Source organism: Heptranchias perlo, chromosome 44 (genome assembly GCF_035084215.1).
Source record: "Heptranchias perlo isolate sHepPer1 chromosome 44, sHepPer1.hap1, whole genome shotgun sequence".
NCBI classification, from domain to species: domain Eukaryota; kingdom Metazoa; phylum Chordata; class Chondrichthyes; order Hexanchiformes; family Hexanchidae; genus Heptranchias; species Heptranchias perlo.
Window position 1 is genome coordinate 7,935,933 of NC_090368.1, and position 26,007 is coordinate 7,961,939.

The 26,007-nt window shown below is 50.4% G+C and overlaps 1 protein-coding gene across 1 annotated transcript in view; it reads right to left on the reverse strand.

The window, feature by feature from the left end:
- The window catches only part of LOC137306699 (tetratricopeptide repeat protein 24), a 41,085-nt gene extending 15,485 nt beyond the window's left edge, over positions 1–25,600 (reverse strand). Inside the window, exons 1-6 of the mRNA XM_067976042.1 lie at positions 25,503–25,600; positions 17,027–17,785; positions 13,650–13,934; positions 11,444–11,572; positions 10,268–10,389; positions 6,999–7,118 (exon numbers count right to left, since the gene is read on the reverse strand). Of these exons, the coding sequence (XP_067832143.1) occupies positions 6,999–7,118; positions 10,268–10,389; positions 11,444–11,572; positions 13,650–13,934; positions 17,027–17,774 (1,404 nt within the window). The 5' untranslated portion in view covers positions 17,775–17,785; positions 25,503–25,600. The remainder of the gene's footprint in view (positions 1–6,998; positions 7,119–10,267; positions 10,390–11,443; positions 11,573–13,649; positions 13,935–17,026; positions 17,786–25,502) is intronic.
- Positions 25,601–26,007: the final 407 nt, after the last annotated feature.

The window sequence follows — 26,007 nt, forward strand, 5'->3', positions numbered from 1 at the left end:
ACTGGGTGAGTGTGATGATGGACTGGGTGAGTGTGATGTCGGACTGGGTGAGTGTGATGATGGACTGGGTGAGTGTGATGATGGACCGGGTGAGTGTGATGATGGACTGGGTGAGTGTGATGATGGACCGGGTGAGTGTGATGATGGACTGGGTGAGTGTGATGATGGACTGGGTGAGTGTGATGATGGACTGGGTGAGTGTGATGATGGACTGGGTGAGTGTGATGATGGACTGGGTGAGTGGGATGTTGGACTGGGTGAGTGTGATGTCGGACTGGGTGAGTGTGATGATGGACCGGGTGAGTGTGATGATGGACCGGGAGAGTGGGATGATGGACCGGGAGAGTGTGATGATGGACCGGGAGAGTGTGATGATGGACCGGGAGAGTGTGATGATGGACCGGGAGAGTGTGATGATGGACCGGGTGAGTGTGATGATGGACCGGGAGAGTGTGATGATGGACTGGGTGAGTGTGATGATGGACCGGGTGAGTGTGATGATGGACCGGGTGAGTGTGATGATGGACTGGGTGAGTGCGATGATGGACCGGGAGAGTGTGATGATGGACTGGGTGAGTGTGATGATGGACTGGGTGAGTGTGATGATGGACTGGGCGAGTGTGATGATGGACTGGGAGAGTGTGATGTTGGACTGGGTGAGTGTGATGTCGGACTGGGTGAGTGTGATGATGGACTGGGTGAGTGTGATGATGGACCGGGAGAGTGTGATGATGGACCGGGTGAGTGTGATGATGGACCGGGTGAGTGTGATGATGGACCGGGTGAGTGTGATGATGGACCGGGTGAGTGTGATGATGGACCGGGTGAGTGTGATGTCGGACTGGGTGAGTGTGATGATGGACTGGGTGAGTGTGATGATGGACTGGGTGAGTGTGATGATGGACTGGGTGAGTGTGATGATGGACCGGGTGAGTGTGATGATGGACCGGGTGAGTGTGATGTCGGACCGGGTGAGTGTGATGATGGACTGGGTGAGTGTGATGATGGACTGGGTGAGTGTGATGATGGACTGGGTGAGTGTGATGATGGACTGGGAGAGTGTGATGATGGACTGGGTGAGTGTGATGATGGACTGGGGTGAGTGTGATGATGGACTGGGGTGAGTGTGATGATGGACTGGGAGAGTGTGATGATGGACTGGGTGAGTGTGATGATGGACCGGGAGAGTGTGATGATGGACTGGGAGAGTGTGATGATGGACTGGGGTGAGTGTGATGATGGACTGGGTGAGTGTGATGATGGACTGGGTGAGTGTGATGTTGGACTGGGAGAGTGTGATGATGGACTGGGAGAGTGTGATGATGGACCGGGTGAGTGTGATGATGGACCGGGTGAGTGTGATGATGGACCGGGTGAGTGTGATGATGGACCGGGAGAGTGTGATGATGGACCGGGAGAGTGTGATGATGGACTGGGTGAGTGTGATGATGGACCGGGTGAGTGTGATGATGGACCGGGAGAGTGTGATGATGGACTGGGAGAGTGTGATGATGGACTGGGAGAGTGTGATGATGGACTGGGAGAGTGTGATGATGGACCGGGTGAGTGTGATGATGGACCGGGTGAGTGTGATGATGGACTGGGTGAGTGTGATGATGGACTGGGTGAGTGTGATGATGGACTGGGTGAGTGTGATGATGGACTGGGTGAGTGTGATGATGGACTGGGGTGAGTGTGATGATGGACTGGGTGAGTGTGATGATGGACTGGGAGAGTGTGATGATGGACCGGGTGAGTGTGATGATGGACTGGGTGAGTGTGATGATGGACTGGGTGAGTGTGATGATGGACTGGGAGAGTGTGATGATGGACCGGGTGAGTGTGATGATGGACTGGGTGAGTGTGATGATGGACTGGGTGAGTGTGATGATGGACTGGGGTGAGTGTGATGATGGACTGGGTGAGTGTGATGATGGACTGGGAGAGTGTGATGATGGACCGGGTGAGTGTGATGATGGACTGGGTGAGTGTGATGATGGACCGTGTGAGTGTGATGATGGACCGGGTGAGTGTGATGATGGACTGGGTGAGTGTGATGATGGACTGGCCGAGTGTGATGTCGGACTGGGTGAGTGTGATGTCGGACTGGGTGAGTGTGATGATGGACCGGGTGAGTGTGATGATGGACCGGGTGAGTGTGATGTCGGACTTGGTGAGTGTGATGATGGACTGGGTGAGTGTGATGATGGACCGGGAGAGTGTGATGATGGACAGGGTGAGTGTGATGATGGACTGGGGTGAGTGTGATGGTGGACCGGGTGAGTGTGATGATGGACCGGGAGAGTGTGATGATGGACTGGGTGAGTGTGATGTCGGACTGGGTGAGTGTGATGATGGACTGGGTGAGTGTGATGATGGACTGGGAGAGTGTGATGATGGACTGGGTGAGTGTGATGATGGACTGGGGTGAGTGTGATGATGGACTGGGTGAGTGTGATGATGGACTGGGTGAGTGTGATGTTGGACTGGGAGAGTGTGATGATGGACTGGGAGAGTGTGATGATGGACCGGGTGAGTGTGATGATGGACCGGGTGAGTGTGATGATGGACCGGGTGAGTGTGATGATGGACCGGGAGAGTGTGATGATGGACTGGGAGAGTGTGATGATGGACCGGGTGAGTGTGATGATGGACCGGGTGAGTGTGATGATGGACCGGGAGAGTGTGATGATGGACTGGGAGAGTGTGATGATGGACTGGGAGAGTGTGATGATGGACTGGGAGAGTGTGATGATGGACCGGGTGAGTGTGATGTCGGACTGGGTGAGTGTGATGTTGGACTGGGTGAGTGTGATGATGGACCGGGTGAGTGTGATGATGGACTGGGTGAGTGTGATGTCGGACTGGGTGAGTGTGATGTTGGACTGGGTGAGTGTGATGATGGACCGGGTGAGTGTGATGATGGACTGGGTGAGTGTGATGATGGACCGGGAGAGTGTGATGATGGACTGGGTGAGTGTGATGATGGACTGGGTGAGTGTGATGATGGACTGGGTGAGTGTGATGATGGACCGGGTGAGTGTGATGATGGACCGGGTGAGTGTGATGATGGACTGGGTGAGTGTGATGATGGACTGGGTGAGTGTGATGATGGACTGGGTGAGTGTGATGATGGACTGGGGTGAGTGTGATGATGGACTGGGTGAGTGTGATGATGGACTGGGAGAGTGTGATGATGGACTGGGTGAGTGTGATGATGGACTGGGTGAGTGTGATGATGGACTGGGTGAGTGTGATGATGGACTGGGTGAGTGTGATGATGGACTGGGTGAGTGTGATGATGGACTGGGTGAGTGTGATGATGGACTGGGGTGAGTGTGATGATGGACTGGGTGAGTGTGATGATGGACTGGGAGAGTGTGATGATGGACCGGGTGAGTGTGATGATGGACTGGGTGAGTGTGATGATGGACTGGGTGAGTGTGATGATGGACTGGGAGAGTGTGATGATGGACCGGGTGAGTGTGATGATGGACTGGGTGAGTGTGATGATGGACTGGGTGAGTGTGATGATGGACTGGGGTGAGTGTGATGATGGACTGGGTGAGTGTGATGATGGACTGGGAGAGTGTGATGATGGACCGGGTGAGTGTGATGATGGACTGGGTGAGTGTGATGATGGACCGTGTGAGTGTGATGATGGACCGGGTGAGTGTGATGATGGACTGGGTGAGTGTGATGATGGACTGGCCGAGTGTGATGTCGGACTGGGTGAGTGTGATGTCGGACTGGGTGAGTGTGATGATGGACCGGGTGAGTGTGATGATGGACTGGGTGAGTGTGATGATGGACCGGGTGAGTGTGATGTCGGACTTGGTGAGTGTGATGTCGGACTTGGTGAGTGTGATGATGGACTGGGTGAGTGTGATGTCGGACTTGGTGAGTGTGATGATGGACTGGGTGAGTGTGATGATGGACTGGGAGAGTGTGATGATGGACTGGGAGAGTGTGATGATGGACTGGGAGAGTGTGATGATGGACTGGGTGAGTGTGATGATGGACTGGGGTGAGTGTGATGATGGACTGGGTGAGTGTGATGATGGACTGGGTGAGTGTGATGATGGACCGGGTGAGTGTGATGATGGACCGGGTGAGTGTGATGTCGGACTTGGTGAGTGTGATGATGGACTGGGTGAGTGTGATGATGGACTGGGAGAGTGTGATGATGGACAGGGTGAGTGTGATGTTGGACTGGGTGAGTGTGATGTCGGACTGGGTGAGTGTGATGTCGGACTGGGTGAGTGTGATGTCGGACTGGGTGAGTGTGATGATGGACTGGGTGAGTGTGATGATGGACTGGGTGAGTGTGATGATGGACTGGGTGAGTGTGATGATGGACCGGGTGAGTGTGATGATGGACTGGGTGAGTGTGATGATGGACTGGGTGAGTGTGATGATGGACTGGGTGAGTGTGATGATGGACTGGGTGAGTGCGATGATGGACTGGGTGAGTGCGATGATGGACTGGGTGAGTGCGATGATGGACTGGGTGAGTGCGATGATGGACTGGGTGAGTGTGATGATGGACCGGGTGAGTGTGATGATGGACTGGGTGAGTGTGATGATGGACTGGGTGAGTGGGATGTTGGACTGGGTGAGTGTGATGATGGACTGGGTGAGTGTGATGATGGACTGGGTGAGTGTGATGATGGACTGGGTGAGTGTGATGATGGACTGGGTGAGTGTGATGTTGGACTGGGTGAGTGTGATGATGGACTGGGAGAGTGTGATGATGGACCGGGTGAGTGTGATGATGGACTGGGTGAGTGTGATGATGGACTGGGTGAGTGTGATGTCGGACTGGGTGAGTGTGATGATGGACTGGGTGAGTGTGATGATGGACTGGGTGAGTGTGATGATGGACTGGGTGAGTGTGATGATGGACTGGGTGAGTGTGATGATGGACTGGGTGAGTGTGATGATGGACCGGGTGAGTGTGATGTCGGACTGGGTGAGTGTGATGATGGACTGGGTGAGTGTGATGATGGACCGGGTGAGTGTGATGATGGACCGGGTGAGTGTGATGATGGACTGGGTGAGTGTGATGATGGACTGGGTGAGTGTGATGATGGACTGGGTGAGTGTGATGTCGGACCGGGTGAGTGGGATGTTGGACCGGGTGAGTGTGATGATGGACCGGGTGACTGTGATGATGGACTGGGTGAGTGTGATGTCGGACTGGGTGAGTGTGATGTCGGACTGGGTGAGTGGGATGATGGACTGGGTGAGTGTGATGTCGGACTGGGTGAGTGGGATGATGGACTGGGTGAGTGTGATGTCGGACTGGGTGAGTGTGATGATGGACTGGGTGAGTGTGATGATGGACCGGGTGAGTGTGATGATGGACTGGGTGAGTGTGATGTCGGACTGGGTGAGTGTGATGATGGACTGGGTGAGTGTGATGTCGGACTGGGTGAGTGTGATGATGGACTGGGTGAGTGTGATGTCGGACTGGGAGAGTGTGATGATGGACTGGGTGAGTGTGATGATGGACTGGGTGAGTGTGATGTCGGACTGGGTGAGTGTGATGATGGACTGGGTGAGTGTGATGTCGGACTGGGTGAGTGTGATGATGGACCGGGTGAGTGTGATGATGGACTGGGTGAGTGTGATGTCGGACTGGGTGAGTGTGATGATGGACCGGGTGAGTGTGATGATGGACTGGGAGAGTGTGATGTTGGACTGGGTGAGTGTGATGATGGACCGGGTGAGTGTGATGATGGACTGGGAGAGTGTGATGTTGGACTGGGTGAGTGTGATGATGGACTGGGGTGAGTGTGATGTCGGACTGGGTGAGTGTGATGATGGACCGGGTGAGTGTGATGTCGGACTGGGTGAGTGTGATGATGGACTGGGTGAGTGTGATGATGGACTGGGTGAGTGTGATGATGGACCGGGTGAGTGTGATGATGGACTGGGAGAGTGTGATGTCGGACTGGGTGAGTGTGATGTCGGACTGGGTGAGTGTGATGATGGACTGGGTGAGTGTGATGTCGGACCGGGTGAGTGTGATGATGGACCGGGTGAGTGTGATGATGGACTGGGTGAGTGTGATGATGGACTGGGTGAGTGTGATGATGGACTGGGTGAGTGTGATGATGGACCGGGTGAGTGTGATGATGGACTGGGCGAGTGTGATGATGGACCGGGAGAGTGTGATGATGGACAGGGTGAGTGTGATGATGGACCGGGAGAGTGTGATGATGGACCGGGTGAGTGTGATGATGGACTGGGTGAGTGTGATGATGGACTGGGTGAGTGTGATGTCGGACTGGGTGAGTGTGATGTCGGACCGGGTGAGTGTGATGATGGACTGGGTGAGTGTGATGATGGACTGGGTGAGTGTGATGATGGACTGGGTGAGTGTGATGATGGACTGGGTGAGTGTGATGTTGGACTGGGTGAGTGTGATGATGGACTGGGAGAGTGTGATGATGGACTGGGTGAGTGTGATGATGGACTGGGTGAGTGTGATGATGGACCGGGTGAGTGTGATGTTGGACTGGGTGAGTGTGATGATGGACTGGGTGAGTGTGATGATGGACTGGGTGAGTGTGATGATGGACTGGGTGAGTGTGATGATGGACCGGGTGAGTGTGATGATGGACCGGGTGAGTGTGATGTCGGACTGGGTGAGTGTGATGATGGACTGGGTGAGTGTGATGATGGACTGGGTGAGTGTGATGATGGACTGGGTGAGTGTGATGTCGGACTGGGTGAGTGTGATGTTGGACTGGGTGAGTGTGATGTTGGACTGGGTGAGTGTGATGTTGGACTGGGTGAGTGTGATGTTGGACTGGGAGAGTGTGATGTTGGACTGGGAGAGTGTGATGTTGGACTGGGTGAGTGTGATGTTGGACTGGGGTGAGTGGGAGAACTCCTCCTTGTGATGAAGAATTACGTTGCGAAGGGAGAGCTCATGTGATGGTCTCAGATGGACGTGCACCCGACTGTTTAAATGAGCGTAAAACACTAACCAAAGGCATAGCGGGCGGGATGCCCCCGGCATGGGGCAATGCGCTGTTCAAAGACAATTTGAACTGAATGACATCTGCCAGTTTGTTCACAATCCTTTCTTGTGCTGAGCCAGTGGGTTCCTGCAAGAATAAAAAGAACCACAAGGAGAATCTGACATTAATCGTGAATACTCAATGTCCTGTTGAGATTGATCAAACTCTAGATTCTTATTTGCATGACTGCCCATTAGAGGTTGCACTGGAGATGGTCCATAGCAAGACCAGTTTCTGCAGGACTCAGTCACACCATTTCTCACTCACTACAATCCCAGTTCTGTTTCATCTGCATTCTCATCCTCTTTTCTGATCCTTGCATGTGACGCTCACCATTCTGTGCCCAGGAGGTGTCGGCATGGCACCTACTCCAGGTCCTCGGCCAATGCCACTTAATCATCACTGCACCCCTCAAGTCATCCAAGGCTTCTCCACATGCATCCTGTCCCGTATTAAGTCCCACATCCCTGTCCTCGCTGACCTACACTTGTTCCCCATTCCCCCAGTGCAAAGATTTCAAAACCGTTCGCCTTGTGTTCAAATCCCTCCTTGGCCTCCCTCCACCCTACCTATGCAACCACCTACAACTCATACCCTCTGCTCTTCCGACTCAGGCCTCCTGTGCATCCCATCCTCCAACATTGGTGCGACAGCCTTCAGCCATCACTTGGAACCCTATTCTCGGTGTCAGCCGCGGCTCAGTGGGTAGCACTCTCGCCTCTGAGTCAGTCGGTCGTGGGTTCAAGTCCCACTCCAGATACTTGAGTCCGACACTCCCAGCGCAGTACCGCGGGAGTGCTGCACTATCGGAGGTGCTGTCTTTCAGATGAGATGTTAAGCCGAGGCCCCGTCTTCCCTCTTCAGGTGGATGTAAAAGATCCCATGGGCACTATTGGAAGAAGAGCTGGGGAGTTTGTCTGGTGTTCTGGGGCCAATATTTATCCCTCAGCCAACACATAAAACAGATTATCTGGTCATTACCACATTGCTGTTTGTGGGATCTTGCTGTGCACAAATTATCTGCTGCATTTGCTACATTACAACAGTGACTACATTTAAAAAAGTGTTTCATTGGCTGTAAAGCGATTTGGGACGTCCTGAGGCTGTGAAAGGCGCGATGGAAATGCTTTTCTTTATTTATTATGGCCCGGAAATTGCTCATGAAATGACGGCGAGGCTAACAGGCCTCACCATTACTTCAGGGCAAATGGAAGAGCAAACTGCGGCCAGCGCACACGCGCAGTCAAACATGGAAATTCAGAAATTGCTCGTTTGAAAGCTGCACGGGAAAGACAGCTTGTCGGCCGAACGAATGGACCAGTGCAAACTTGCTGCACTGACCAGCTGGAAACAAACTAATCTCTCCATAAAAAAAGGGCTTTTTAGGTCTAAACTAACTTTTAACGGCATGGTAAGTCTTAATGACTGCCAAGCAACGTCTCTGGCACTGAAAATTAACTTTTAAAAATGTGGAATCTCATTACTTCCGATTTTAATTGTTGGAATATTTATTTAAAAAATTAAAACCTTTTTTTTTTACTTTTTCTTTCTGTCTCTTTTATCTCTGAGTTTTAATTGGATATTTCTTACCCGCTCTTAATCTTGCTTTCTCTAACTGATTTGAAAAGTGAAGTCACTATTGTAGCTTTCACTTCCAGGCTCTGACTGCGCGGCTTATCAAAGATGCTTGAGGGGAGAGAGCAATCCTTTCCTCACAGCTCACAGGAGCCTGGGGTTGGACCTTGCACTTTTTATAGCTCACCACTGAAGCAAGTTGGCGCCCAGAAGCCCGCGAATAGTTTGTGAGTGAGTTTATAACTAACGAGCGGCGGACGAGGTTCATTCACTGCTCAGCACAATTTCTGGGCCATTAAGTGTAGTGACATTCTCACGAAGCCCCAAAGCTCTTCACAGCCAGTGAATTAATTTTTAAAGTGTAGTCACTATCCAACTTATCCATCGCTAGATCCTACAAACTGCTCTGAAATAAATGTCCAAACAGTCTTTTTTAACTGGCGGTAATTAAAGGAGAAATCTTGGCCAGTACTCGCTCCTCTTCTTTGAATAAGGCCTTGGTATTTGCACAGGCCGATGAGGCCTCAGTTTAACAGCTCATCCAAAAAACGGCACCTCTGACAATGCAGCATTCCCGGAGTGCTGCGTTACTCCTGGAGTGGGACGTGAACCCACGACATTCTGACTCAGAGGCAAGAGTTTTACTAACCTAGCCAAGGTGACGTTGGCAGTCTGCAATTGTGGGCAACTGAATTCCAGTAAAGGGTCACAAGTGACATTTTGAAAGCACGATATACTGATGTGCCAATGCACGTGGTAGGACATCAGCTCGTGTCTGCAATTCCCTGCAGAAAGGGGGCTGTATTCCAGATTTTAGACCCATCTACCTGTTCAGGTGGATGTTAAAGATCCCACGGCACTACTGGAAGAAGAACTGGGGTTGTATTCTCTAGAGTTTCGAAGGTTAAGGGGTGATCTGATCGAAGTTTATAAGATATTAAGGGGAACAGATAGGGTGGATAGAGAGAAACTATTTTCGCTGGTTGGGGATTCTAGGAGTAGGGGGCACAGTCTAAAAATTAGAGCCAGACCTTTCAGGAGTGAGATTAGAAAACATTTCTACACACAAAGGGTTGTAGAAGTTTGGAACTCTCTTCCGCAAACGGCAATTGATACTATCTCAATTGCTAAATTTAAATCTGAGATGGATAGCTTTTTGGCAACCAAAGGTATTAAGGGATATGGGCCAAAGGCAGGTATATGGAATTAGATCACAGATCAGCCATGATCTTATCAAATGGCAGAGCAGGCACGAGGGGCTGAATGGCCTACTCCTGTTCCTATGTTCTTAAGTTCCTAAGAGCTTGGCCAACATTCCTCCCTCAACCGACATCACCAAAAACAGATTAACTGGTCGTTCATCTCATTGCTGTTTGTGGGATCTTGCCATGTGCGAAATCACTGCCCTGTTTGCCTGCACAACAACAGTGACCACACTTCAAAAGTAATCACTGCAAGAGTGCAAAGCCTGATCCCACTCTCCCCCAAACCGAGGGGCACTGAGGCCAATTTGGCACCCCAACTGAGATGCGCTGAGTCAGTACTGGTGGGGAATGGAACCTGGGATCTTCCTGCTCCTTATGGCTCAGTACCCCTCCATTTACCCACTAAGTCACTGGGAGCTCCGACAGTGTTCGGTTTAACGTTGGCTCTGGAGGTACCTGTGATTTGGCCAGAGCGGACAAGGCCTGCTTGTAGTAAAGGGTGGCCTTCTCTGGGTCTCCCAGGCGGAACTTGGCAGCTCCGAGGCCTTCGCACGCCTGCCACTGTCCGTGAAAGTCACCTGCACTTGGAACAAGAGGGGAAAGTAGCAATAAATACCGGGAGAAACTAAATCCGCACCATTGTACCTGCTTGGGTACCTTCTGCTCCTCCTCCGCCCTGTGTCCCCTGCTCTGTATTCACAAAATCAGGAGTATTTTACAGCACAGAAGGAGGCCATTCAGCTCATCGCACCTGTGTCCCCTTTCTGAAAGAGTTATCCACTGAGTCCCAAACCTTTTTAGTTCTTTTTTCGTTATCCACTTCTCTTTTAAAAGCTCCTCCCACTGTTTCTGGTTGGAACATTCCATGTCCTAACAACCCTCCATAAAGAAAACTTCTCCTAACTCCTCCCACTAAGATGCTGTATACTGCTCGCTGTATACCTGGTCTGTATTCCCTCTGTATACTGCTGCTCGTATCCCTGGTCTGTATTCCGTCTAAGACACTGCGTACTGCTCCTGTATTCCATCTAAGACACCGTGTACTGCTCCTGTACTCTCCATTGTACTCTCTCTGAGGCACTGCGCACTGCTCCTGTCACCCGTGCTTGCTGACCTACATTGGCTCCTGGTCTGGAACGCCTCAATTTAAAAATTCTCATCCTTGTTTTCAAATCCCTCCATGGCCTCGCCCCCTCCCTATCTCTGTAACCTCCTCCAGCCCTACAGCCCTCCGAGATCTCTGCGCTCCTCCAATTCTGGCCTCTTGCGCATCCCCGATTTTAATCGCTCCACCATTGGCGGCCGTGCCTTCAGCTGCCTGGGCCTAAGCTCTGGAATTCCCTCCCTAAACCTCTCCGCCTCTCTCTCCTCCTTTCAGATGCTCCTTAAAACCTACCTCTTTGACCAAGCCTTTGGTCACCTGTCCTAATGTCTCCTTATGTGGCTCGGTGTCAAATTTTGTTTGATAATCGCTCCTGTGAAGCACCTTGGGATGTTTTACTGTGTTAAAGGCGCTATATAAATGCAGGTTGTGGTTGTTGTTGTACTCTCTATTCTGTACTCTAAGACACTGTGTGCTGCTCCTGTATTTTGTATTCCCTTTATGACACTGCTATATTGCTGTCTCCTCACCAGTATCTTTGAAAGCCTGAAGTGCGTGCAGGTAGTTCTCTCCCGTGGCTTCATGATCTCCGAGCTGACTAAAAGCGTAAGCCAGGTTACAGAAGCACTGGCCCTGTGCGTTCCGGTTTCCAAGGAAACCTGTGGAGAGACGTGGCATCCTGTTATTGCTAGATCACAAGATGGATACGGGAGGCCATTCGGCCCATCACAGATCGCCCTGCCTGGGAGAAACTACAGTCACAGCGTCCAACTGTTGTGTAAATGGTACAAGGGGTCTCGCCTCCAATGCCTGGAGATCCACTCCAGGTGTTGATCACTCTTTATGTGGTGAACTCTATGGCGTCTGCTCTATCTCTCATTTGTCTCTGTGCCCCCTTGTCCTACTGTCATGGTTTAGTCTGAAGCAGAGCTCCCGGTTTATCTTTTCCATAACATTCACTATCTTGCATATCTCCATGAGGTCCCTTGTCAGATGCCTCCTCTCAGAGCTGAAAAACCCCCGTTTCTCTGCTCTTTCCTTATAACTCAGTCACTTTGACGTTAGGGATTAGTCTTAGAGGGTCAGGAGGAGGCAATTCAGCCCCTCAAGCCTGTCTTGCCATTCAATTAGATCATGGCTGATCTGTATCTTATCTCCATCTACCTGCCTTGGTTCTGTATCCCTTAATACCCTCACCCAACAAAAATCTATCAATCTCAGTTTTGACATTTTCAATTGACTCCCAGCCTCAACAGCCTTTCTGGGGGAGAGAGTTCCAGATTTCCACTCCCCTTTGTGTGAGGAAGTGCTTCCTGACATCACCCCTGAACGGCCTGGCTCTAATTTTAAGGTTCTGCCCCCTTGTTCTGGACTCCCCCCACCAGAGGAAATAGTTTCTCTCTATCGACCCTATCAAATCCTTTAATCATCTTAAACACTAGATAAAACATTCAGATAGGAAACTATGGGACTTTGATTGGAATGAATGAATTCTGATCAAAGCCCTGCTCCCTTCGTTCTTCCCCACACGAGTTAATCCCTTCAATGTCCACAATCATTCGATGCAGGGGGGAGTTTGACTCAGGATCGAGGAACAAGGAATCGGGAGGTGGAGTGTTTGGCGGAATGTGTTATGTGCATTCGCGTTAAAAACTACCTGTTGTTGCTGTGTCCCCGATGCCTCGCTGTATGCATGCATTGCCTGGTGTAGAACTGAGCTATACAGAGCAGGAAGGCCCCAGCTTCAGGCCCGAGTTTGCCCTGAGTTAGCTGATCTCAGCTGGGCCAGCAGAAGGCTTGCTATAATTGGCCTCAGCACCCCTAGGCTGAGGGCTGAGGGTGGAAATATAGGGCCGTGTAGTGGTTGTGTTACTGGACTAATAATCCAGAAAACGTGAGTTCAAATCCCACCATGGCAGTTTGAGAATTTGATTCCAGTTTGAAGGGTCTGGGAATAAAAAGCCAGTATCAGTAAAAGTGACTGTGAAGCCGTTCGATTGTCGTATAAACCCAACTGGTTCACCAAAGTCCTTTAGGGCAGGAAACCTGCTGTCCTAACCCGGTCAGGCCTACGTGTGACTCCAAGGTGGTTGACTCTTAACTGCCCTCTGAAAGCGGCCTTGCAAGCCCCTCAGTTGTATCAAACCGCTATGATTGAAGGGGAAGGCCCACCACCACCCTTCACAGGGAAACCGGGGAATGGGCAATAAATGCCGGCCTTGCCAGCGACGCCCACATCCCGAGAATGAATATATTAAAAAAAAAATCAGACCGGGTTCTCGCTCCTGATTACTATCCAGTGACCCTGCTGGAAAACGCAACGCATGTAAAAGTCAGGGGTGAATTGGATTGAATGGTGATGCCTCCTGTAGTGGAACAGCCCTCCAACACCAACTGCCTAGGAGCACAGGTGAAGAATGGGTGAGGCACCGGAGGACTTTCACACCCGAGCGGCCGTGCAAACGTGGACCACGAGTAGTAATGGGCTATTCAACCTCGCGATGCATCACGACCAACTCTGATTCTATCCTCACCCTACTTGCATGTTGCAGTGGGAGTGACTGGATTACTGATCAGGGGTGGGAACCCCGGCCAAACTCCTCTGGCTGCAGAGCCTCCTTGGCCCGTCAGCCTGCCCGAGATCAGTGGATAGCGGGGGATGGGGGGGGCTGCAGATTGAAAGCCTGGTCACCTCCTCTCTGGTCTGCGGCGCGTGGTTGATGCTGCGTTCCTCACCGTGCAGGGCCGTGGCGCTCTCATGGAAGTCCAGGGCTCTGCTGTAGTCGCTCATCGTGTTGTAGACGGCGCCGAGGTTCTGAAGGACCACGGCCTCCTTCCGTCTTTCCGACCTGTCGCGCTGGCAGTAGGGGAGTGCCTGCTCGAAGCACTCGGCTGCCAGCGAGAAGACCTTCAGCTGCGAGTAGCTGAGCCCGATATCGTTGTAGAGTTTTCCTTTCAAAGACAAAAGCAAAACAATGAGCCGTTCCACGGGATACGGAAATGAGAATGTCAAAAAAAAGTCTAGATCTATACAGAGCTATTTATATAAACTTTCGAGAGAGTCCATCGCAGTCCAGGCGTCATTCTTTGTATAAAACACCAACGGCAGTGCCGAACCTTTCTAAATAGAGACATAGAGTACAAAAGCAAGGAAGTTACGTTAAACCTTTATAAAGCACTGGTTAGGCCCCAGCTGGAGTACTGCATCCAATTCTGGGCACCGCACTTTAGGAAGGATGTCAAGGCCTTGGAGAGGGTGCAGAGGAGATTTACTAGAATGGTACCAGGGATGAGGGACTTCAGACCTCAGAGAGAATGGAGAAGCTGGGATTGTTCTCCTTAGAGCAGAGAAGGTTAAGGGGAGATTTAATAGAGGTGTTCAAAATCATGAGGGGTTTTGATAGAGTAAATAAGGAGAAACTGTTTCCAGTGGCAGGAGGGTCGGTAACCAGAGGACACAGATTTAAGGCAATTGGTAAAAGAACCAGAGGGGAGATGAGGAGAATTTTCTTTAACGTAGCGAGTTGGAATGCGCTGCCTGAAAGGGCGGTGGAAGCAGATTCAATAGTGACTTTCAAAAGGGAATTGGATAAATACTTGAAGGGAAAAAATTTGCAGGGCTATGGAGAAAGAGCAGGGGGGAGTGTGACTAATTGGACAGCTCTTTCAAAGAGCCGGCAGTCAGGATGGGCCGAGTGGCCTCCTTCTGTGCTGTATCATTCTATTATAAACCAGGGGACATGCATTTAACATACTGCAAAAGTAGGAATGGACTGGGTGTTGGGCGGGTCTCCTCTTCCCAGAGAGTAGTGAGCCTCTGGAATACTTTGCCGGCTGGTGAGGTGGGTGCTGACTCTCTGAGCGCCTTCAAAAGGGAGCTGGACCAGTTCCTGACTGGGGCAGAGATTGCATCATATAGAAGGGAAGTGGATGCACAGTTAATGTACGCACGGTCCAAGTGATCTCCTGGGCTGGTTTCGATCGCCCGAGGGGATCGGAGAGGAATTATCCAGACTTTTCCCCCCCTTATTGGCCCCCGGTTTTTGGCCTTGCCCAGGAGATCACATGGCTGCGGGGAGGAGGGGGAGAATCTAGTCACGGTGCTCCGGCCATCATGAGGTTATGGTAGCATAGTGGTTATGTTACTGGACTAGTAATCCAGAGGCCCGGACTAATAATCCGGAGTCATGAGTTCAAATCCCACCCCGACAGCTGGCGAATTTAAATTCAATTAATTAAATAAAATCTGGAATTAAAATACTAGTATCAGTAATGATGGCCATGAAACTACCGGTTTGTCGTAAAAACCCATCTGGTTCACTTATGTCCTTTAGGGAAGGAAACCTGCCGTCCTTACCCGGTCTGGCCTGTATGTGACTCCAGACCCACAGCAATGTGGTTGATTCGTAATTGCCCTCTGAAATGGCCTAGCAAGCCACTCAGTTGTAAAATCTCGCTAAAAAAAGTCATAAGAATAAAACCGGACGGACCACTAGGCACCGGACACGACAAAGGCAAACCAAGCCCAGTCGACCCTGCAAGGTCCTCCTTACTAACATCTGGGGACTTGTGCCAAAATTGGGAGAGCTGTCCCACAGACTAGTACTCGCCTAGGCTTCTTCAACAGCACCTCCCAAACCTGTGATCTCTACCACCTAGAAGGACAAGAGCAGCAGGCACATGGGAACAACACCATCTGCACGTTCCCCTCCAAGTCACACACCATCCCGACTTGGAAATATATCGGCCGTTCCTTCATCGTTGCTGGGTCAAAATCCTGGAACTCCCTTCCTAACAGCACTGTGGGAGAACCTTCACCACATGGACTGCAGCGGTTCAAGATGGCGGATCACCAACACCTTCTCAAGGGCAATTAGGGATGGGCAATAAATGCCGGCCTCGCCAGTGACGCCCACATCCCATGAACGAATAAAAGAAAAGGTGTGGGGCAGGCTTGATGGACCAGCTGGTCTTTTCCGGCCCATCAATTTCCTATGTCCATAAAACAGAAAGAAACCCAGTTATTTCCTGCTGGTTTTTTTCTGACCATGAGATGATCTGTATAACATGGGGAGGAGCCAATCTGGAAATATTTCCAAGAGTAACAACAATTAGCCTCTAATTGATCTTAAGACCTCACTCTCACCATTTCCCCCACAGGGCATACCTAAAGAGTGCCCTTAAAGGCCAGGTTAGCAGCGTTTCAGAGCCCAGATTACCTGTGAAGAACACCACAGGAGATCAGCGGGTTATATACAAGAAGTGATGTGTCACACGACACGTTGGTAGGTAAAAGGAAAAATGTCTACAGGACAAAACTTGCTGATTGATTCCTGGGAACTCTGAGCCGATCAAGAAATAATCACCTCCAGACTCGACTATTCCAATGCTCTCCTGGCCGGCCTCCTATCTTCCACCCTCCATAAACTGGAGCTCATCCAAAACTCTGCTGCCCGTATCCTAACTCGCACCGAGTCCCGTTCACCCATCACCCCCTGTGCTCGCTGACCTACATTGGCTCCCGGTCCGGCAACACCTCGATTTTAAAATTCTCATCCTTGTTTTCAAATCCCTCCATGGCCCTCGCCCCCCCTCCCTATCTCTGGAACCTTTGTAACCTCCTCCAACACTCCGAGATTTCTGCGCTCCTCCAATTCTGAACTCTTGCACATCCCCAATTTTACTGCTCCACCATTGGCGGCCGTGCCTTCAGCTGCCTGGGCCCTAAGCTCTGGAATTCCCTCCCTAAACCTCTCCGCCTCTCTCTCCTCCTTTAAGACGCTCCTTAAAACCGACCTCTTTGGCCAAGCTTTTGGTCACCTGACGTAATATCTCATGTGGCTCGGTGTCAAATTTTGTCTGATTAACCCTCCTGTGAAGCGCCTTGGGACATTTTACTACGTTAAAGGCACTATATAAATGCAGGCTGTTGTTGTTCTCTGGGTTAACTGCCAAGACAGGAGAGAGGAGCAGAATGTCAACTTCGGGAGCCCGTGCCTGTGGTACCTATACCCCAATGACAGTCAGTGCCCTCAGGGGAGGGGAACACATGCATGAGAAGCAAGAGGCACCTCAAAAATTACAAATGAATGGGGAAATAAAAGGGCACCCACCGAGCAGGCCTTTGTTCTGTATGTTGCTGCAGACGGCCCGGCATTCGTTTAAAACATCGACGATTTCCCCGGCTTCGAACCGCTGGCACTGCAGCATGTGGCTCCCGGCCTCGTTGAGGGCCACGGCTGCCAGGTCCGGGCACCCCGCCTTGCGGTAGGCCTCCCCCGCCCGCCGGAAGCAGCCTGCCGCCTGGGCCGGGTTGCCCGCGCGGGACTGGCAGCCGGCCAGTTTCATCCGGGTGTCGGCCTCGCTCTGGGCCTGGCCGCTCTGGTAGTGGGCCAAGGCTTGCTGGTAGTGCTCGCTGGCCCTCTCCGAGTCCCCCAGCGCCTCGTGGGCCAGCCCGATGTTGAAGTACAGGTCGCCCTGCCTCTCCCCGCCCTGGCCCCCGCCCTTGGCCGGCTGCGATTTCAGCAGGAAGTCCAGGCCTTTCTCCGGCCTCCCCGTGGCCACGTAGGCAGCCCCCAGGTTGAAGGCACAGGCTCTCCGAACCCCCTGCTCCCTCACGTCGAGCGAGATGAGGAAGGCCTTCTTGAAAGAGGCCAGCGCCTCCTCGGACCGCTCCTGAGTCAAAGCCTGGCTCCCTGCTGTGGTGAGACTCTCGATCTCCGCCTGGGCGTCCAGTGGATGCTGATCGCCCTCTGCTGCCTCGCTTCCCCTCTGCTGCTTCTTCCTCTTCGGGCTTTTCTTTGCGGGCTGGTCCGGGCCAGGACACGGTGGCTCGGTTGGACTGGCCACATCGGAAGCCATCGCCCGGAGTCCTAGCGAGAGTGAACAGAACATTAACCCTCCCAGTACAAATCTTAAAGAAAGAACTGGCATTTATATCACCACCTCAGGACGTCCCAAAACGCTTTGGGCATTCAAAGCTGGCGGGCAGGAAGAGACCAGCTGGTCCAACAAGCCTGTCCCACACTCATTATGGCCGGAGCATCATGACTTCCTACAACAACAGCCTGCATTTATATAGCGCCTTTAACGTAGTAAAACGTCCCAAGGCGCTTCACAGGAGGGTTAATCAGACAAAATTTGACACCGAGCCACGTAAGGAGATTAGGACAGGTGACCAAAAGCTTGGTCAAAGAGGTAGGTTTGAAGGAGCATCTTAAAGGAGGAGAGAGAGGCGGAGAGGTTTAGGGAGGGAATTCCAGAGCTTAGGGCCCAGGCAGCTGAAGGCACGGCCGCCAATGGTGGAGCGATGGAAATCGGGGATGCGCAAGAGGCCAGAATTGGAGGAGCGCAGAGATCTTCCTATCCCACCCACGTAACCTCCAGCCAGAGGCAAAAAATCCTCGAATGGGTATTCTAAACAAGAAGGTCCCCATTTAGAACAGGACACACCCTTGTTTAACAATTCCTCCGCCTGGAAACTTTTCTGATAGATTTTACATCTCAGCGTTGCGATTACAAACGCCACAGAGAGGGAGTCAGCACAAGAGCTTGTTTTCGTATCCCCCTTCCAATTTTTGCCTCTTCTCTGCCGAAGGTGCTGGCTCTCACCAGCAATGATTCTGTGCCTCAGCCAGGTACCCATTCCTCATTGGGCATTAGTCGGCTATTTCAGGGAATCAAAACTGAGCCCGTTGTGGCCCGCACACACCTTCCAGGAAGGGCCGCTGGAGAACGTTCAGGTACAGGGACCCAGGCTGTGGGGGCTGGGGTCAACTAAACCAGCCCCATCACCTAACGGCAGAGTCAGGGGGATCGGGGAGCCTCTGTATGCTTCAGTACCACACCAGGTGGTGCATTTACCCACTGAACCATCGAGGACTAGCCCCCTCCCCCCTCCCAACTTCATTCTGAGCAGGTGTTAGCCGTGGCTCAGTTGGTCGCACTCTCCCCTCTGAGACAGAAGGCTGTGTGTTCAAGCCCCCCCCCCAAAGACTTGAGTCCTTAATCTAGGAAGACACTTCAGTGGGAGCGCTGCACCGTGGGACGTGTCGTTTCTCAGATGAGGCGTTAAACCGAGGGCCCCGTCTGCCCCTCTCAGGTGGATGTAAAAGATCCCACGGCCACTATTGGAAGAAGAGCAGGGGAGTTCTTTAGTATTGGAGCCAATATTTATCCCTCAACCAACATCACTAAAAAACAGATTATCTGGTCATCACATTGCTGTTTGTGGGATCTTGCTGTGTGCAAATTATCTGTCGTGTTTCCTATATTACAACGGTGACCACACTTCAAAAAGTACTTCATTAGCTGTAAAGCGCTTTGGGAAGTCCTGAGGCTGTGAAAGTCACTAAAGTTCTTTCATTTTTCTTTTACTGTGCTTACAACAAAAGAATAATAAAACGTTCCTTCAATATCAATTTTCAAGATGAATAGCAGCCTCCTCGATACTCATCTCTAGCACTGGGGATGCAGCAAGGCCAGTAACTACAGCAGGTTGGGATGAGTTTACTATAAACACTCGGGCTGTTTAGACACAAGCTTGTGGCTGTAACCTGGAGATGTATACTGCCAGCCTGATCTGTTGCCTAGTAGAAGTTTCGACTCTGTAATTCCCACAGCAGCAAACACTAAGGGCATTCATAGAACAGAGTGTTTATTGACACCACTGTGTCAGCCACTGAGTTTAGGGCGGGGTGAGACTTACGGCAGGACTCACAGCAAACCGATTTATTTATTCAGCAAACAGTCTGTTTAAACAGCAGGCAGTCTACAGAGTGTATTTAAGAGTCTCTACGAACCACAGCAAACAGAACTCATGATCGAAACTACAGCAACTTCTCCTGACAAAAGCAGGATTATTTTTCCAGCAAAATACAGTGAGTGGGGGATAGTTACAGAATACAAATTATGTGGTAAAATCAATCCCAGTCACTTACAGCAGTGTGGTCTCCAGGTGTGATTGACAGGAGAATTACCAAATCATTTACATTCTGATCGGGAATAGTGGCGTCACTGTATGCAGCTGCCATCGAATGATACAACACAGAAGGAGGCAATTCAGCCCATCGTCAGCAGACATGCAGAGCGTACAGGTGGGTCTGGGTCTACAGACCCATCCATGGAGTATTCCATTCATTAATTGATCGGGAATGGGAAAAGTCACTCTGGTCTACATGTTAATCCCCGTTACTGATGTACGACACTGTGTATTGTGTTAGGGACCAACACAGGAATCGACAGCTGGATTTCCACCTGTTTGTAGTCACTGGGTTAAAAATAAAGCCCCTGATCCACTGAGGGTGTTCGGGAGTTTATATATAGAATAACGGATACCCGGGAGTGAGTTACAGACTGGAATCTAATCGAGGGGTTCGGGGGGTTTATATATAGAATAACAGATACCCGGGAGTGAGTTACAGACTGGAATCTAATCGAGGGGTTCGGGGGGTTTATATATAGAATAACAGATACCCGGGAGTGAGTTACAGACTGGAATCTAATCGAGGGGTTCGGGGGGTTTATATATAGAATAACAGATACCCGGGAGTGAGTTACAGGCTGGAATCTAATCGAGGGGTTCGGGTGATTTATGTATAGAATAACGGATACCCGGGAGTGAGTTACAGGCTGGAATCTAATCGAGGGGTTCGGGGGGTTTATATATAGAATAACAGATACCCGGGAGTGAGTTACAGGCTGGAATCTAATCGAGGGGTTCGGGGGGTTTATATATAGAATAACGGATACCCGGGAGTGAGTTACAGGCTGGAATCTAATCGAGGGGTTCGGGTGATTTATGTATAGAATAACGGATACCCGGGAGTGAGTTACAGGCTGGAATCTAATCGAGGGGTTCGGGGGGTTTATATATAGAATAACGGATACCTGGGAGTGAGTTACAGACTGGAATCTAATCGAGGGGTTCGGGTGATTTATGTGTAGAATAACAAATACCTGGGAGTGAGTTACAGACATGACCCTAATTGAGGGGTTTGAATGGTTTATATATATATAGAATAACAGATACCCGGAGTGAGTCGCAGACCGGAATCTAATCGAAGAGTTCAGGTGATTTATATATAGAATAACAGATACCCGGGAGTGAGTTACAGGCTGGAATCCAATCGAGGGGTTCGGGGGGTTTATATATAGAATAACAGGAGTGAGTTACAGGCTGGAATCTAATCGAGGGGTTCGGGGGGTTTATATATAGAATAACAGATACCCGGGAGTGAGTTACAGGCTGGAATCTAATCGAGGGATTCGGGGGGTTTATATATAGAATAACAGATACCCAGGAGTGAGTTACAGGCTGGAATCTAATCGAGGGGTTCGGGGGGTTTATATATAGAATAACAGATACCCGGGAGTGAGTTACAGGCTGGAATCAAATCGAGGGGTTCGGGGGGGTTTATATATAGAATAACAGATACCCGGGAGTGAGTTACAGGCTGGAATCTAATCGAGGGGTTCGGGGGGTTTATATATAGAATAACAGGAGTGAGTTACAGGCTGGAATCTAATCGAGGGGTTCGGGGGGTTTATATATAGAATAACAGATACCCGGGAGTGAGTTACAGGCTGGAATCTAATCGAGGGATTCGGGGGGTTTATATATAGAATAACAGATACCCAGGAGTGAGTTACAGGCTGGAATCTAATCGAGGGGTTCGGGGGGTTTATATATAGAATAACAGATACCCGGGAGTGAGTTACAGGCTGGAATCAAATCGAGGGGTTCGGGGGGGTTTATATATAGAATAACAGATACCCGGGAGTGAGTTACAGGCTGGAATCTAATCGAGGGGTTCGGGGGGTTTATATATAGAATAACAGATACCCGGGAGTGAGTTACAGGCTGGAATCTAATCGAGGGGTTCGGGGTTTTTTTTATAGAATAACAGATACCCGGGAGTGAGTTACAGGCTGGAATCTAATCGAGGGGTTCGGGGGGTTTATATATAGAATAACAGATACCCGGGAGTGAGTTACAGGCTGGAATCTAATCGAGGGGTTCGGGGGGGTTTATATATAAAACAGGAGCAGGCCATTCAGCCCCTCGAGCCCCATTCAACTAGATCATGGCTGATCTGCACTTCAACCCCATTTACCTGCCTTTGTTCAATAGCCCTCGATACCCTTCCCAAATAAAAATCTATCGATTTCAGTTTTGAAAGCTCCAATTGTCCCCCAGCATCCACAGCTTTTTGAGGGAGAGAGTTCCAGATTTCCACTACCCTTTCTGTTGGAAAAAGTGCTTCCTGGTTTCACTTCTGAATTGCCTGGCTCTAATTTTAAGACTGTATCACCTCCAGTTCGTACCTAAAACATGTAGCCTGTTCTCTGTAATCCAGAGTGTGGGTGGTTTATCTACAGAATGACAGGCATGTGTGATTCTATATATAAATCACCCGAGCCCCTCAATAAGATTTCAGCCTGTGATGATGCTGCTTGTTCTGCTCTTGCTGAGATTTTCCAGCATTTTCTGTTTTTGTTCCTTTGATCTCTGCTGGCCTTTGAAGGGGGCTTCTTAAGAATCAACTCAGATACTCGACGTCAGACAGATAACAGCGGGCTGCAAGAGGGGGAAACCTCTGCCCTGGTCGGGGAGAATTTGAGATTTTTATGTTAAGTTAAGGGGCCCGCCAAAGCGGGATAGCAAAAGCTTGCTCTATTTTTCGTGACAGGAACAGAAGTTGAACTGATCCTACAAAGTGACTTTTACCATACCCAATGCTCTGTATGTTTTACCTACTGCGTAACAAAACAGCCTATGAACTGAACAACAACTACTTACATTTATATAACGCCTTTAATGTAGTAAAATGTCCCAGGGCGCTTCACAGGAACATAATCAGACAAAATTTGACACCGAGCCACGTAAGGAGATATTAGAACAGGTGACCAAAAGCTTGGTCAAAGAGGTAGGTTTTAAGGAGCCTCTTAAAGGAGGAGAGAGAGGCGGAGAGGTTTAGGGAGGGAATTCCAGAGCTTAGGGCCCAGGCAGCTGAAGGCACGGCCGCCAATGGTGCAGCGATTAAAATCAGGGATGTGCAAGAGGCCAGAATTGGAGGAGTGCAGAATTGGAGGGTTCTAGGGGCTGGAGGAGGTTACAGAGATAGGGAGGGGCGAGGCCATGGAGGGATTTGAACACAAGGATGAGAATTTTTAAATCGAGGCGTTGCCGGACCGGGAGCCAATGTAGGGGGTGATGGGTGAACGGGACTTGGTGCAAGTTAGGATACGGGGCAGCAGAGTTTTGGATGAGCTCAAAATTATGGAGGGTAGAAGATGGGAGGCCGGACCGGACAGTATTGGGATCAAATAACCTAGCGTTAACTCGTTCTGCCTTCGGAGGGATTGAAGGAGTACACATGCTTAATACATGGAGATTAGGTCCAGATCACAAAGGATTGTCACACACCTGGGTTCTGCGAACACGCTGGCCGTCTCAGGTGATTGGAAGACAACCACTGCAAATAAGCAGGCAATCAGACAGCTTAAGGGAGATTATTCCACACAACGGCCACAGAGGACTTCTTGCAAACCAATGGACAACGTCTGGTCACCCGCCTACGGTCACTTGGGTGCGTTACAGGCTCTAAATGCAGGCACGGAGTCAGAGCCCATCGACCTTTCGCATCCCGCACTGGGGAGGTGCTGATTTGTAGCCCAGCCCAGGGGCAGACCCGTTGGGAGCTTCCTCCGGCCTGCTTCCCCTGAGCCAGACCGGGTGGAGCAGGAAACAAAGCCCTGCGAGGGAGAGGTGCAGCCGAAAGGGGAAGGTGCAGCCCCCTTTAAATAGTGGCAACAGTGCCCTTTGCCCTATCATGTCACTTGAACATCTTGGTGTCTTAATCATAGAATCTTACAGCACAGAAGCAGGCCATTTGGCCCATCGTGCCTGTGCCGGCTCTTTGAAAGAGCTATCCAATTAGTCCCACTCCTTCCCTGCTCTTTCTCCGTAGCCCTGCAAATTTTTCCCCTTCAAGTATTTTATCCAATTCCCTTTTGAAAGTTATTATTAAATCTGGCAGCGCATTCCAGATCAGAACAACTCGCTGCGTAAAAAAAATTCTCCTCATCTCCCCCTCTGGTTCTTTTGCCAATTATCTTCAATCTGTGTCCTCTGGTTACCGACCCTCCTGCCACTAGAAACAGTTTCTCCTTATTTACTCTATCAAAAACCCTTCATAATTTTGAACACCTCTATTAAATCTCCCTTTAACCTTCTCTGCTCTAAGAAAAACAATCCCAGCTTCTCCAGTCTCTCCACGTAACTGAAGTCCCTCATCCCTGGTACCATTCTAGTAAATCTCCTCTGCACCCTCTCCAAGGCCTTGACATCCTTCTTAAAGTGCGGTGCCCAGAATTGGACACAATACTCCAGCTGAGGCCTAACCAGTGCTTTATAAAGGGTTTAGCATAACTTCCTTGCTTTTGTACTCTATGCCTCTATTAATAAAGCCAAGGATCCTGTTTTTTTTTAAAAAACAGCATTATCAACTTGCCTGCCTTTAAAGATTTCGGTATGTACACCCCCAGGTCTCTCTGTTTCTGCACCCCTTTTAAAATTGTACCATTTAGTTTATATTGCCTCTCCTCATTCTTCCTACCAAAATGTATCACTTCACACTTCTCTGTGTTAAATTTCATCTGCCATGCATCTGCCCATTTCACCAGTCTGTCGACGTCCTCCTGAAGTCTGTTACTATCCTCCTCACTGTTTATTACATTTCCGAGTCGGCTGTCATCTGCAAACTTTGAAATTATGCGCTGTACACTCAAGTTCAGGTCATTAATATGACAAATTAACAAGGCCAAAAACATGCAAACAAAGCACTGAGGTTCATTTCTAGAGGAATAGAATTGAAAAGCAGGAAAGTTATGTTAAACTTGTATAGAACCACACCTTATAGTACCGTGTACAGTTCTGGTCTCCATATTACAAAGAGGATATAGAGGCACTGGAGAAAGTGCAAAAAAAGATTTCCAAGGATGATACCAGAACTGAGAACAGGAAAGACTGAACAGGCTGTTGCTCTAATAGGGGTGATCTAATAACAGTCTTTAAAATTATGAAGGGATTTGATAGCGTAGACGTAGAGAAGACGTTTCCACTTGTGTGGGAGACAAAAACTAGGGGCCATAAATATAAGATAATCATCAATAAATCCAATCGGGAATTCAGGAGAAACTTCTTTACCCAGAGAGCGGTGAGGACGTGGAACTCGCTACCACATGGAGCGGTTGAGGCGAGTAGCAAAGATGCATTTAAGGGGACAAGGGGGAGTGGGACTCGCTGGATTGCTCTTGCGTGGAGCCGGCACAGACTCGACGGGCCGAGTGGCCTCCTGTAACCTTTCTACGACAAGTACGTGCGGGGGAAAAAAGAATGGAAGGTCACGCAGGAAGGGTTGTACACGAACAGGGGTTGGGAGGAGGCTCGTGTGGAGCACAAGCACCAGCAGAGACCGGTTGGGCCGAGTGGCCTGTTTCTGTGCTGTAAATTGGTCAGTGGTCCTAATACCGACCCCTGGGGGACACCGCTGTGTGATAAACAACCACTACTCTCTACTGCCTTACCTCAGGGAGGCTGAATTCTTCAATTTGTGTTAGTTTTCCTTCTTCTGTGAGGAAACAATATATAAATGAGCCCTGGTTGCTGGGTGAGTGCAACTGAGGCCGTGTTTATAGGTCTAAAGGCTCCAGTTACTCAGCTCCAACATGTCCCTGTTGTGTTCCTCCATTGGCATGGCAACCAAGCCCCGCCTCCTGGAGGGGGGGGGGGAGAGAAAGAGACAGTCCTCTCCTTGATTGACGTGGAGATCAGCCTATAGCCAACCCGCGTTCACGAACAGGCCTTCGCGTTGCAGCTCGGGACTTGTAGTCCGCCGCGGCGCTCCCTCCGTGGAGCGGGACGTTCTCCGAACTACAACTCCCCGCAGCCCCTGCGCCGCGGGCCGGCCCTCCCCCTCCCCCAAACTGCTCAGGAGGTCGCTGCGGGATTCGAATGGACGTTGGAATTTTGGCGGGATATTCGGGACGAACGGAGCTCGAGCGCGCCTGAGGAGGAATTGCAGCGGGAGGG